Genomic DNA, 14374 nt, shown 5'->3' with positions numbered 1-14374 from the left:
GTACTTTCATTCGATGCACGAGTTGCTGTCAAAGAGTAAAAGGAAACAAGGAAGAACTCGAGCCAAGGTATAATACTTACTTCGAAAATACATGCGTGTATACACATACTACATAAGTTAAAACGATAGCGGGTAGGCAGCACGAACCAGTGAAAACGCCAAAGGATCAAAGGCATCTTCGAGCCGAACAAGAAGCGAGTATACGGATACGACAACGTTAAGGAATCAACCGAGCCAAAGAAAGAAAGGAATCGAGCGAAAGAAAGAGATGGTAACCCTGGCTTACATTCTGCTTTCCACGAACGAAACGGTTTTTACTTCGGTGCACCATCATTATTGCAATTTGGCGGGCATACGAAATGGTGCCTCTTGTAATGCCAAAAATCTCTCTTCTACATATATAAATTTAACTTCAAACATTTAAAATATCTAACAATAAGATATAAAACGTATACGTGTTACTAAAATTAAATTATTTTCAATTAAATTACGAAAAAAAAAAAAATCCGAGCAAAGAACTTTCAACGGATTATTTATTTACGTACAGAAGATAATAAAAAAATGAGTAACGAAGATTCATTAGACAATGATAATCAGAGAGATATTCCGATATAATTGAAAATAATTATTTATATAATCCGTTTGAAAAAAAAAAAGTTGTAACGTAGTTAGCAACGATAGTTCCGTGATACAAAGAACGCGTTGTGGAGAAAAACATTATCATTATGCCCACGTAAAAAGAAAGAGAAGGAAAGTGAGAGAAAGAGCTCACCCACCTTCCTCGTGGCATTAACATAGATTACGTGCTGGCGACCCTTCGAGCTATTCGAAGCTACGTCATTAAACGATTACCATTACGATTACCATTACGTTTACCGGCACTCTACGTGAGTTTCGAAAAATAAGGTCTCGAGCCTGTTGTTAGAGAGACGCGCGAACGCGATCTGACAATGTAATGTCGATGGGGAAAGTGATTTGTGGCGAGACAAATCGATTGAATTGGTTAGAGAATCGATCGGTGAACGGGGATATCAGGCAAATGGGTTAGGGAGGGGTGTACATATATATTCCAGATGATATACGATCAAAAATAGTATATTTTCTGGATGAACGGAAATGATAGAGAAACTATTACGTTTAAGTTAGTATACTCCTGTGAAAAGTTCCTCGATGGACGTATGGGATTATTAAAATTGACCTCGATCGGTGTTCTCTTCTCGTTGATTCCTTCTCCTTACCTTTATTTCAACTCGAAAGAAGAAAAAAGTGAATTCATAGTTAAGCTACTTATTCCACATGCTTAAGCAACGAATCAAGTTCCTCGAGTCGACGTTTGCGCGTAAGATATCCCTTTCGATTTAAGATGGACCGATCCGCTCGAATGAACCTCGAGTAGGTTTATTCCGCCCAAAGATCATGCCAGAAATGATAAAAATAAAAGAGGAATCCCACTTGGTAAAAGTTTCGATGGGTGCGGAACAACGGCATACGTCTACGCAAACATCTGATTCATATATAGGATCTGGACAAGAATCGTAAGAGAGAGGAAGATAGAAAGAAGGAGAGGGAGAGAGAGAGAGAGAGTGAAAAAGATATGAAAAGAATAAGCTCTCGAGAGCTTGGTTGTTTTCGAGGCCCCCAAGGTCTCCTCGAACGTTCGCGCGCATATCTCGCCGCCGATTAATTGCTACTCATTTTTATTTATTGCAAAAGAGCAAGGTGGCGCGAACGAGCGAGGTTTCAGACAAACAAAGAGAAAGAGAGAAAGAGAAAGAGAGAAGAAACGAGCAGGAGTGCGTGCGTGGTTAATGGTTATTGGCTCGGTTATATTCTCCTCGATTCTCCTATAGATAGGTGTGTACAACCATGAAGAAAGGCAATACGCGAAAAAGTCAGTCTCTCATATGTAGGTACGAATGTATGGTGTGTACGTGCGAGCATTAGCGGTCTTACACATGTACCTACCAGAGTATGCATGCATGCATGCATGGACGCACGCACGAGAGTGCAGTATAGACGAGCTTAGTAATAATAAATTCTGCGTAGCAACGTGACTTATCCGCGCAGACTGCCGACGCGGCACCAGCACTCGTTGGATCACTCGATGGACCACGAGCGCACGCGAGTAGGTGTGCACGATCATTTTTAATTGGTCGACAAACCGATACACGCGGCCGATAACAGTGCCCGGCAGCACTCCGTTCGATGCAACGTAACGTTCTACGCCTATCTTTCGGGCTGTCCCTGAGATCTTTTATTATATCGTATGGCAACATGCATGCCGTCGAACTTTGCTACCGTCAACTAACTTACTCTTTTTCCTACTTCTTTCTAACTACACCCCTCTTCCCCTTTGTGCGATTTATCCTTGTTCTATTGATTTAACTTTCATACTACAGGAAACTAACTACAACATATATATAACATGCAATGCAAATAACTTGCTGCAGAGAAGTTGTTCAATTTCAAAAAGTCTGTCTTCGATAAACGATCATAAGTACAATCTTGACTTCTTCAAAACGTTCATGTTCATAATAGCGTTCCATTCATATCTAAATAAAACTGTCATATTATTGTTAAAAGATCGAATGGAGATGTCGATATAGAAAGTAATGTCAAAACTCACCCTCCCCTTAGAGAAGCTGCAGCGGCAGCTGCCGTGAGCGTGAGTTGCTGCGCGGCGGCAGCACCGGCTGCTGGATCGGCGGCAACCAGCTCCGAAAGGACCAGAACCGTCGTCGTGGTGGTAGCGGTTCCACAATTTGGCGCGGTGGCAGTGACCGTGTGCCGAACACTCGGTAAATCGTCCTCGTGTTGGAGTTGCAATTGTGGATAGTGATGGAGGTGAAGCGCGGCTGCGGTTGCACCGCTCGTTCTTGGTGCAACGCAACCCGGTGGTAAAAGTCCGGTTCTACTGACGACCGAGGGTGGCGAGGGTGAAGGTGGCGAGGGTGGGGGTGGTGGATACTCGACTACTTGAACTCGATCAGCTTCGTTCTCGTATATGATCTCTTTGTCGTGGGTGTACATTACCGTCTTCTGCCCATCGTTGTAGATCAAATCGATCATTTTATGTTCCCCGACGGCCAACGTTGGGTTTCCACCAGACGTTTCCGTTCCTGGTGTCACTCTACCGTCCGGATCGTCCGTTCCGCTCGTTCCACGTTGCTGCACGTCCTCCGGATCTCCGCTTATGTGTTGCTGCTGCTGTTGTTGCTGCTGTTGCTGTTGCTGATGATGATGATGATGATGATGATGACGATGATGATGGTGATGATGATACTTCGGATGTAGTGGATGCACTGCCGGTGGTTCGTGCAAGTCTAATACGTTCACCGGTTGCATCGTCGCAAGTAAAACTTGCTGATCGTTCTCGTTTTGATTTTGATTGCTTAAGGAAGAGGATGCCGGCGACACGGGTCCCTCCTGCACCTGCACACACATGCGTACATACGCGTTAGACGTATCTTCTCAAAGATTAGATATTTTCTTACACATAATTATAAATATCTTTATAATATATATCTATAATACACGACTAAGTAAATACATTCGAGAGTAATTCGATACGCGGATAAAAACCTAAGCTAATTATAGGAAAATGAAAATTTATTAATCGTTGCATTACGAAACGCGACGTAAATACAATTTATACGTTCGAAGCTACCACGAAGGATAACGTACGCGCGTAGGTGTTTCACTCTCGTCTAACTATCCTTTTAACATTTCGCGAATGCTAATGACGCGTACTCGTGTATGTATACCCCTACCAACGAGCTGATAGAAATTATATTAATAATGTTGAACACGATAAGTCCGAAACTCGACTCATTACCTTTCGACTCGTAACTCATCTTTCACTAATAATAATTAATAGTTGTACTCGGTTCCTCTAATACGCACGAAAGATCAAACGATTACGCGGACATGATAACCCGTCAAAGAAAGAGTTGTGTTGGCCGTTCACCGGTCGTCTTAGTACTTAGATTTTATCTTCTTTTTGCAATAAAAAAGAATAAAATAAAAATTTCAAAAAATGTCCAACAATTTCTCTCTCTCTCTCGTCTATCAACTTTGTTAATTTCTTTCAGTCGAGGAAGAGTAATACGAATAACGTAGTATTAAATATCTTACGTATTAACGCAACTCCCACCACATCTATTAAAGTAATTAACGTTATTATGAATCATCTATTTCGAAGCAGATGTCTTGTCTCTCTCTCTCTCTTTCTTTCTCTCCCTTGCTCTCACTTTTACTTTTTACGAAAGTAGACGTTGAGTTTCGAACGGCAGATTAAAATTTGAACGAACATAAAAGATCTCTCCGTTCGCTTTTAATTAGAATTTCGTTTTCTAAATCCCATAATCGCGTAGCACCTTGACTTTGAAATTTATCACGATTCCTTTTTATTCTTCTCTTTCCTTCTTTTTCCCTTGGACCTACAAAGAGAGAGAGAGAGAGAGAGAGAGAGATTTTACACCGTCGTAAGAACCGTTCTGCCGATCGTATTCACGTACGAGTTTTTATGACATGTTTTATGCGTTTGCTCAGAAGAGCAACCTCTCGTTACTTCTTCGTTTCGTGGTACCTGCTGCGCTTCCGTTTCGTTCACCTACATCGAATGGGATTCTCGCCACAGGACTCTGATCTCGTTTAACATTTTTAAACCCTTCGAATTTTCGTCGTATTGTACGAAGGGTCGAAAAAGAGTGAGAGAGAGACAAGTGATCGATAAAATAAATCATTGCAAAATGATTATTAATAACGCGTAAGAAAAAAAAAGAAAAAAAGGAAGGAAGGAAAGAAGGAAGTTATAGGATCTTTTTCTATTCGAGAAAAAGAGTCAATCATAGTTATAAATAAAATAAATTAGAGAAAGAGAGAGGGAGAGAAAAGTTTTTGTTAAGACGCAACAAGTTTTTCACAATAATAGTTAATTGGCCTGCCAAGCTTCGTGCTTCGTGAGAGAACTCTCGAAAAAGAGATAGAGAACTCGGCAATATCATGAAAGATACCTCTCCTCGTTCCTCGCTTCGGGCATATTTTTCCTTCTCTTTCTATCATCTTATTTCTTTCGTACGTGCGATCCTTACCGATCGAGAACATACGTAGATGTACAACAACGTGGTACGTGTAAGCGTATTTACGCACAGCTGGTGCATGAAACAACGAGTGTCCATCCTCTCCAAGAAGAGAAGAGATACGTGGAATCGTTAAGAAACGTTTCTTTCACTCCTTGTGGAGCTTCCACGGAAGGGATGTTCCCCGGATGTTCACCGGATGTTCTCCACTCTCTGTCTCGAGACGACTCTCCGCTATTTCTTTCTTGTTAATCCGTTCCGTTCCCAACGCCAAATAGTCATTACGTTCTCTCCCTCACCCTTTTCCCTTTACCCTTACTCTTCTTATCCTTCTTACCTTCACCCCTATCCCTCCTTACTTACTTACTTACTTACTTACTTTCTTTCTTATTTTATTCGAAAAAAGTCTAACTGGTAAATGTTCGAGACACGAGATGATGCGCACAATACGACGATGTGATTTTCTACTCTAACGATCCTTCTTCGGTATATGGCCTAAGATTCCACCAGTAATAGAAGTTAATAATGTAAAACGAGATGCATTAATGACAGTGGTTTTCATAGCATCGATCACGTTCATCCTCTTTAAACGATCCTTTCTACTATACTCGAGAAGAAAAATCAATGGAAATTAATGACACAAGTAGAAGGGAAATATTGTTGACGGGATATTTTCAAAAGTAATATTTATCTATTTAATTAACGATCGTTCTTTTTTCTTTCTTTCTTTCTTTTTTCTCTCATTTTTCTTTTTGATCGTTATTATGAATTTCCACGACGTGTATTAACAGTTTGCGAACATTTTTTTTTGTATATTTCTACGAGCATCGTATTTTCTGCTGTGTATATATCGTACAAAATGTGAATATTGCAATACTTTTCGGTTATATATTCGTATCGTCAAATTCGAGAAAAATAATGCTAATGATTTTGCGAGTAAAGTTTAAAAACTTCGTGTTATCCTTTAAACTTATTGTTAAAGATTGAATCAACTCGAGATAGATGTTAGTCTAATAGACGTTTGAAAGCCACTGATTCGTAATACGGTTCGTACGCCACGCACGTTTAGAAATAATCGCGCGAGATCCTCTAATCGCGAGAGGATCTCATGCGCGTTCGAAGGCTCGTTAATGAACGCTTCTAAGCCTTTTTTATATATTTCTTTTTCCCTCTTATTTTTATTTCTACTTTAATATTTTTATTTTTGTATAAAAAGCATTTGCAAAGCCGATCACGTAAGCGAGACCGCGATCATCATCTAGCACGATTTTTCCTACGAACATTATAACAGCAACAGCAACAGCAACAACAACAACGTGGTGCACGCGTCATCCTTACAATTTCTCGCGCAACAAAAAGAAAACTATTCGTCCTTAACACGATTCGAACTTAAACGTTTGAAACGGTCGATGATCGTTCAACGATCCTCGATAAATCACTCAACGAGAGAGACGAATTTATATAATATATTCGTTCTTCTATCGTTGATTTTTCTTCTCTCATTTTTTGTTTCCATCTTAGGCTATAAAAATATAAGACGAGTATGAAAATGAGCGAAAGCGCCGTCGTCGTTGTTCGTTGTACGCGACCTCCGTAAATTGATATTTTTTCTTTTGTATTGTTTAGTTTTCTTTTATCTTTGCACAATCGTAAAACGTTCGTAAAAATAAACGGTATTACGCGTCGCGTGTAATATTTATAAACGTTGCAAACGGAAACACGATATATCCTAAAGATATGGAAGATTCGAGTAGCGGGGGTGGGGTTGGGGGGGGTTAAAGGGTTCCGATTAAACATTCAAATGAAGAAAACAGACGGATACTCGTTGAGGGAAGAATCTTTTGGTCGTCGTAGCAGACTCGTACATTACTCCTACCATTCTCTGGCATCTCAGGGTCGTTACAGAAGTTCTGTTCCGAGCGGAACAACACAACTGGCAATAATCTTGCGGTCGGCTATACTCGTTATTTTGCTCTACGGGTGGTACGAGCTCGGAAAGAGAAAATGGAGGGGAGGTCAAGGGATGACCCTTCTTGGACGGACGCCCGGACGGACGGACGGACGGACGGACGAACAAACGAAGGAAGAATGGAAAAAAAGAACTAACCAAGGAACAAACGACTCTGAAGAATGATTACCTGCAACGAATCCAACGGGAATCCTAAAGAATTGAACGATGATATACCCTAAACTGTCTTTTAACGAGATCACCGTTCTTTGACATATTTTAATATTCAATAAATAAAACATGTTTATAATGTTACGGTAATTATATGAGAAATCGAATCGATGATTATTCACCGTATCACGAATCTACAATGGAAATTTTCGAATACAATTTATCTATCCTTAAAAAGAATACAACTTTCTTAACTTTAAATTTAAAGTTATACATTTGCATCGGATTACATGTATATGATTAATGCGTGTATTTTTACGCGAAAAAATTTAATTGAGATTTTCATATATTTATCTTATAGTAATAGATAACTGTCTCATTGGGATTAAAATGTCAGATAATTGCATTCGAAAAAGTATACGTTTATAATGTGATAGATTAATTGACTATGTTCCACAAAATTTCTTTCAAAGTTATATATGTATTTAGTTTCGTTTAAACCGTAACGAAACAAGAGTCGTGAAATGTTGCCAATTGGAATTGTCGAATGAGCGTAAAATAAAATGTGGATAAAAATGTTGCGAAAGGATAAAGGAAAACTAACCGGAGACAGAGCCTCCTGCATGTGCAGGGGTGCGGTGTCACCTTCGTCGGTGCACGTGGACATTCTCCCGCACTCTCCTCTGATTCTTCTTCCTCGTCGTATCGTGACGTCCTATGTGTTGCTCCGATCCGATCTTCTTCAGCTCGTTCGCTATCGAAAGCGTCACGATCTTCTATTTTCTTCGTTTTCCTTTTTCTTTTTACTTTCTCCTCGTCCGTCTTCCTCTAGTCGCGATTCCGGCTAATCTTCGACTAGATATCTACGTACGTCTACGGGTAGGAGTACTTCTTGGCATGAGATAGCGTATCACAGGTTCCTATGTGTATATGGCACGTCGTTAGTGGTAGAAAGAAAAAGAAGAAGATGAAGAATCTGAAAAAAAAGATAATCAATATATATAAACTTAGATTACACGTAGGTCCTTCCTCGAAGACCGCCGAAATCTGATTAACCGAATAGACAACGGTGTGTGTAGCTTGTATTTACATTTGTTAGATCTAAACTTGAAAATGAATATTTTCAAATGATAAACACATTGCGAGGTAAACGGTCTATCACCGTAACCAAACACGGATGATGCAAAAGAAGAACGGAGAGGAGAGAAAAGGGTGGAAGAAAGTAAAAGGATGGTACGCGTTCGAGTGGTAACAGCTGATAGGAAGTAAGAATCCAGAGGAGCGGGTTCGACATTATTCACCTATCACGTGAATGCCAGACAAGAATCCTTGGATGCTGACCAAACCAGTCAGACACCACGAATTCTACGTCTTCGACGTCTCCCGACCAGGTGGAAGTTGGTAAAACCAGTCAGTTCGCTCTTCTCCGGCTCGTCCACCTCCATCTACTACACTTCCACGTGCTCCCGTTGCTTGCTCGAGGTTGGAGGAGGGCGAGCGCGCAAAACTGGAATTCAGCTTGCGGCCGCTGCTCCGACGAATAGAATACAGGTGTAATAATAGATGTAACGAGGATGCATTCTATCTCTCTCATTCGTTCTTTCATCTCTTCCTTCTTCGTCAGTGCGTCTACTTTACACGAATTCCTTACGAAAGACGACGAGATGCACTCACGCGAACGCGAGAGAGAAAGAAAAAGAGAGAGAGAGAGAGAGAGAGAGAGAGAGAGAGGGTAGCGGAAAGTAGGTAGGTAGGTAGGTAGGTAGGTAGGTAGGTAGGTAGGTAGGTAGGTAGGTAGGTAGGTAAGGTAGGCAGGTAGGTAGGTAGGTAGAAGTCTACCTACTACGCGGAAGAAGGAGATTGGGGTAACCGGGGAGAAGGAGTAGCTACATGGGGCCGGTATACAACCACGGACCAGAGACGAGAAGCCAGAGGAGCAGGTTCGGCCGGTCTAACCTGATTCTCAAAGAGAACTCTGGATCAGATTGGACCCACCTCCGTTGGTCCGTTTGTATTTCAAGTACCTGTACGCCCTCGCCTCGCGTCAGTGGACGCTACCTCCGGAGACAGAGGACGCGGACGAGATAGTACAAAGAGGAGAGGATGATACTTCTTCTTCCTCTGGGTAAAAAAGTACAGTTGACAGTATATACCGATTCATGACGCGCGAACGTACGTAGCATTGCACGAGAATTGTCGAGAGAATTTCGCGAGTATGTCGATAAAGTCGTGAATTCGATGAAACCACTCTCTGCGCATAAGTTAGATTTTCCTTCGTGACAGTTATATCTACTTAACTGAATACACATACACGTATATGTGCATACACGTATATTTACGCATACAAATGTACATCGTATATGCGTATAGGTGTCTTGTTCAGTGCTTCGAAAGTGAGAATTAGTGAGAAGTTTAGGCAGTACGAATGACTCGTTCGATTGCGGTTCGTTGTCCGAATGAACGGACGACGGGTTAACCGATTAGCACTTCTTGTTCGCGTAGGAAGATGGAAAAGACGAGAGAAAGAAGAGAGGAAACGGAGAGACACCGTGGATCCTTCGAGAAGCTTCCCAAACAACTTCTCCTTTTTTTTCCCCGTTCCAACTCCGAGGGTTCGTCGTCGTTCCTCGCCGAAATCGAATGGAAAGAGAAAATGATACGAGTTTGGTTTTTTTTCTTCTTCCTCTTCTTATTTCTTGTATCCACACCGAATCGTTCTCGGGCCGAGTCAAATTCTTTATTTGCGTATTTCTTCCTCTCCTCTTCGAGTAAGAAAATAAAACGTGTCTCGGGAGGGACGCTGATTTGCTCGCCGCGAAATCTTGTTTTCGTGACACTTACTTGCCCGGTAGGATAAGATAGTCCATCCATCGGGTATTGAATTTCTTCACGCCTAACGCAACCTATGCCAGATTAATCTGACATGAAAAGGATTTTAACGTTATGATTCTCCTCGGGCACAACCTTCTCGAAATATCTACCTGTCTACTGGCGGCAGGTGAACTATGCCTTACCTGCGCATCATCAGATAGGTAACTTTTAACCGACTCAAAGAGATCCCTTAAAAGATCGTCTGCGTTTGCGCACCAGAGGCCAAAAGCTTATTCGATAAAATACCAAATGAAGCTTCCGGAATAAAAGAATGGAAAATGAAATAAAGAAAGAGAAGAATGATGTTTAAGTGTGAAGCAAAGAATAAAGAGAAGATAAAGGAAACGTTTTATCGAATATACTCACTCGTTCAAGTTGCATTTGAAGAGGACCAAAATCAGACCGAGCGTTAAACGTTGCGGCATCGGTGATATTACGATTACGAAGGATTATCGTTTTACAGTGTAGAAAGATAATTCGACGAGATTATTGGGGAATGGAAGGACCAAAGGGGATAAACAAATATGGAGGGGGAGGAGGAGGAAGGTAGAGGAAAACCTAGAGAAAGAGAACGAGTGCGAGGTAGTAGGTGATAAGTCGTGTGGGTGGTGGGGTGAGGGGCCGGGACTGAGAGGGCGGGAAAGGTAGGGGGTTGGGCGATAAATGGGGGGTGGGGAGGACGGGGGGATCAACTACAAACTACCGAGAGTTTCTGTGGTATTCGGATCACATCTCAGCGGATGATAGTGTCCATTGGCGTTGTTTTGTCTTTCGTAAATTAATTAATACGATGAAAAGATCGTGCTTGCTAACGAAAGCCCTCCTTCTTCTTTTGGAGATCGGGCATTCCGTCGGGGTTTAAGTTTTCTTTTTGTAACACAGATGAAAAAAGTCTCCAAAGGAAATATATTAAAATCTTTTAGATTTTATTTACACCCTTTTTTATTATACTTCTTGCCGTAGAAGCTATTGTAGTAATATTTTTTATAGAAATAAGAAAAATTCACGATATTCACTAAACCCACAGGGCCATGCCAGAACCTATTTCCATAGTTTAAATAGTTTCCTTTCTGTTGGAAAATCTATTCAGAAAAATCCTCTTTCACTCGCGCTCACAAAGGAAAACAATATTCGAAATTTTCTATCCCGTTCGGTTCGTGATCTTCTCGAGTTTAAGAAGCACGCAATTGTGAAGGAGAAACACGAGGAGGTACCGGAAGCACAGGACACACGCGGGTAACGCGTCGGCGTTGGCGTCGCCGCCGTCGTCGTTGTCGTCGTCGCCGTCGTCGTCGTCGGAACCGCGTAAATGCACGACGGATGATGAAACCGAAATACGATAATAAGTAACGGAATCGTGTACCAACTACGACAACTGCGATTGGAGTTGGAACGGAGACGGTAACGGAGACGGTAACGGAGACGGTGACGGAGACGGAGACGGAGACGGCGACGACGGAATAAACGGATCGACGCGCAATATGAATTTATTTCTAATCGCACAAATCACATAGAGGTACGCTCGAATATCGTTATATAAAAGCGAATGAGAACTTTAACGAGTTTGGACCGTCGCTGCAAGCAACAAACGAAGCAATCTCCTGGTGCTCTCTCGGATCGTTCTCGCTTCTCTCGGGATACGGCAACATGGCTGCCGCCGCCACCGCCACCTTCCAGCATCCCGTTCTTAGCTCCGTTCTTACACATACGCGTTCTCGCTCTCGCTTTCTCTCTCCCACCTTTCCATCGACGCGGTCTTCCCTTTCGCTCGCTCCTTTCGAATCCAATCCGATCTCCAATGCGTTCCCTCTCTCTCGCTCCCCCACTCTTTCTTCCATCTTTCCTCCTCACGCGTATACCTCTTTACCTGTTCACCCTACAACGCCTCCATCTTTCTTTATCTCCCCCTCTCTCTCTCTCTCTCTCTCTCTCGGTCTACCAATATCTCTACACCGACATTGCGCTCAATCCTCCCACTTCTCTACGTTGGTCCCCGTTTGTGGGACCTGTGAAGTGAAACGGACGGGGAAACGTTGGAAAGAGATGAATAAGGCCCAAGGGCTCTTCGTCGATCTCCTCTTCTCTCTTAAGACTCCTTTTTCTTTGCCATCCCTTCTACCTTTTCCTCCTCCACCTTCTACCTCTTCGAAGTACGTGAGATAGAGAGAAAGAGAGAGACAGAGACAGAGAGAGAAAGAGCTGGACCAGCCAGTCCGATCGAGAGAGCGAGATTCCTCTTGGTTGAGAAAAGGTAGGACAAAGAGAGAGGGAGAGAGTCAGACGCGCAGGTAGTTGGCTACGCGTATTGGAGAAACGACGAGAGAAACGTTGGAAGAACGGGAGGAAAAGAGAGGGAGAGCATCACTGCGTCGACCTGCGCAGGTACAAACAGAGCATCGAGTCATCGACGAGGTAGTCGAGCGGCCGAGGTTCTGGCCACCCGGCATTATCGTGTCTTCTACGTTCCTGACCCCCCCGACCCTCCCCCCGACTGCCCACCCACCCCTCCTTGCGCTTGTTCTCTCTCTCTCTCTCTCTCTCTTTCTTTCTACCTTCTATTTCTACTTATACATCGCATCGCCACCTTGAGAAGGATACCTGGTCGGAGGAACCACAAGGCGAACGAAGAGACGGCTATGAAGGTGTGTGTTCGCGCGCGCACGCGCGCACGCCCATACCGAAGAACGCTATCCTGTCGTTTAACCGTGTGTATATACGTATAGTTTTCTTTCTCTCTTACTTTCTTTCTATCTCTCGTTTATCTCTTTCGTTTCTCTCGACTACCATCGTGGCAGAAAGATTATGCGAAAACGAGAGGAAATAGAGGGGGGAGGGGAATGGTGCGGGACTTCTCTTTCACACAATGAAAATATTCCATTCCGTATTTTTCCGATCCTTCCTTTGATTTTTGTTTTTAAACGGAGGATGACCGTAAGAATGAAAATAATCCCAACGAATTGGAGTAGGGGAAAAATTTTCAAATGGCCCCAAAAGACTCCTCGTGGCGTCACGTTATTGGTTCTTTCTACTTAACACGGACGGACGACTAGGAACAAGGACACCTGCGGATGCGGACTGAAATTTTGGGGAAAGATTTGACGGGGGGAACGTAGAAACAAATACCCATACTCGAAGAACGTTTCTACTCTTTTCCCAACGTCTTTTGGGTCCACAATTTCTCTCTCTCTCTCTCTCTTTTTCGTTGACCGAAAAAAGAATAAAATGAAAATGAAGAAGAAGAAGAAGAAGAAACGCAAACGGGGGTATGGACTCATCGATGGACCCGTATCCACACGAACGATTCTTTCCCCCTTTCTCACACACTGGACGCTCACCTGAAAATAGAGGCCTGCGTGGACGCGGTGGCCGCGGGGGGTGGGAGAGGAGGAGGCCGAAGGAGGCTGTTGTCGTTGCTGCTTCTGCTGCTGCTGCTGCTGCTGTTGCTGCCGTTGTAGACGCCGCTACGACCAAAGAAAAGAAAAAGAGTGAACCCAAGAGAAAGAGAGACAGGATGAGAGAGAGAAAAGGCGGAGGAGGAGGAGGGGAGGGGGAGGGGGAGGAGATGGGCTTGGATCGAAGCACTCGAGAGAGAAGAGCTCGAAGGGCGGGAGGGTGGAGAGAGAAAGGTAGAAGGAGTGCGTGAATCTTTCGTGAGAAGAAGAGAAACAAAGAAAGACAGAGAGAAAGAGAGAGGGAGAAAAAGAAAAAGAGAGAGAGAGAGATGCCAAAGGAAGGAAGGCTGCTTGTGCACGAAGAGAGAAATTAAAAGGAGAAAAAGGAGGAGATGGAATTAAAAGAGGAAAAAGAAAAGAAGATAGAGAGGAGGGGCTGAGAAAGAAGGAAAAAGAGAAGGAGTGAGAGAGAGAGAGAGAGAGAGAGGGGGACTCGTGAAAAATGGGCACCCAGCGAGAGAGAAGATAGCCTCGGGCGTCTTGCTTCTTCGCGAGATGCGCCCCTGTTCAGGGAAGCATTCAAAGATCGCATTCGAAGTCGGACTTGGTTAATGCACGACGCTCCAGAAAAGAGATGTTTTTTTCAACGAAATAATAAAAGACAATTTAATAAGATCGGTCCAAATGCGTGGAACGGATACCAAGCTTCGATAACTATTCCGATCAACGACGAAGATGATTCCTGTTTTCCCAGACGATCAACAACTGGACGATGAACTGAGGAGAGAAACGTCTTTCGCGTATTTTTCATGAGAAACGCGTCGATTGTCGCACCGCGTATGTACCGCGTGGGTGGCTGCACGTAAGTGCGTGGGCGGATCAAGAAATGGGAGGAAGAGAAAGGGAAAGAG

The 14374-nt window shown here is 43.1% G+C and overlaps 1 protein-coding gene across 1 annotated transcript in view; it reads right to left on the bottom strand.

Moving 5' to 3' along the window:
- The window catches only part of LOC122516442 (protein grainyhead), a 72180-nt gene extending 61490 nt beyond the window's left edge, over positions 1–10690 (bottom strand). Inside the window, exons 1-3 of the mRNA XM_043634242.1 lie at positions 10438–10690; positions 7805–8176; positions 2627–3432 (exon numbers count right to left, since the gene is read on the bottom strand). Of these exons, the coding sequence (XP_043490177.1) occupies positions 2627–3432; positions 7805–7867 (869 nt within the window). The 5' untranslated portion in view covers positions 7868–8176; positions 10438–10690. The remainder of the gene's footprint in view (positions 1–2626; positions 3433–7804; positions 8177–10437) is intronic.
- Between the last annotated feature and the right edge of the window lie 3684 nt (positions 10691–14374).

This window comes from Polistes fuscatus, unplaced genomic scaffold (assembly GCF_010416935.1).
Source record: "Polistes fuscatus isolate 324 unplaced genomic scaffold, CU_Pfus_HIC Scaffold2, whole genome shotgun sequence".
Lineage (NCBI taxonomy): Eukaryota > Metazoa > Arthropoda > Insecta > Hymenoptera > Vespidae > Polistes > Polistes fuscatus.
Note: the sequence above shows the minus strand (reverse complement) of the source record. Positions and strands in the feature narration are given on the sequence as shown.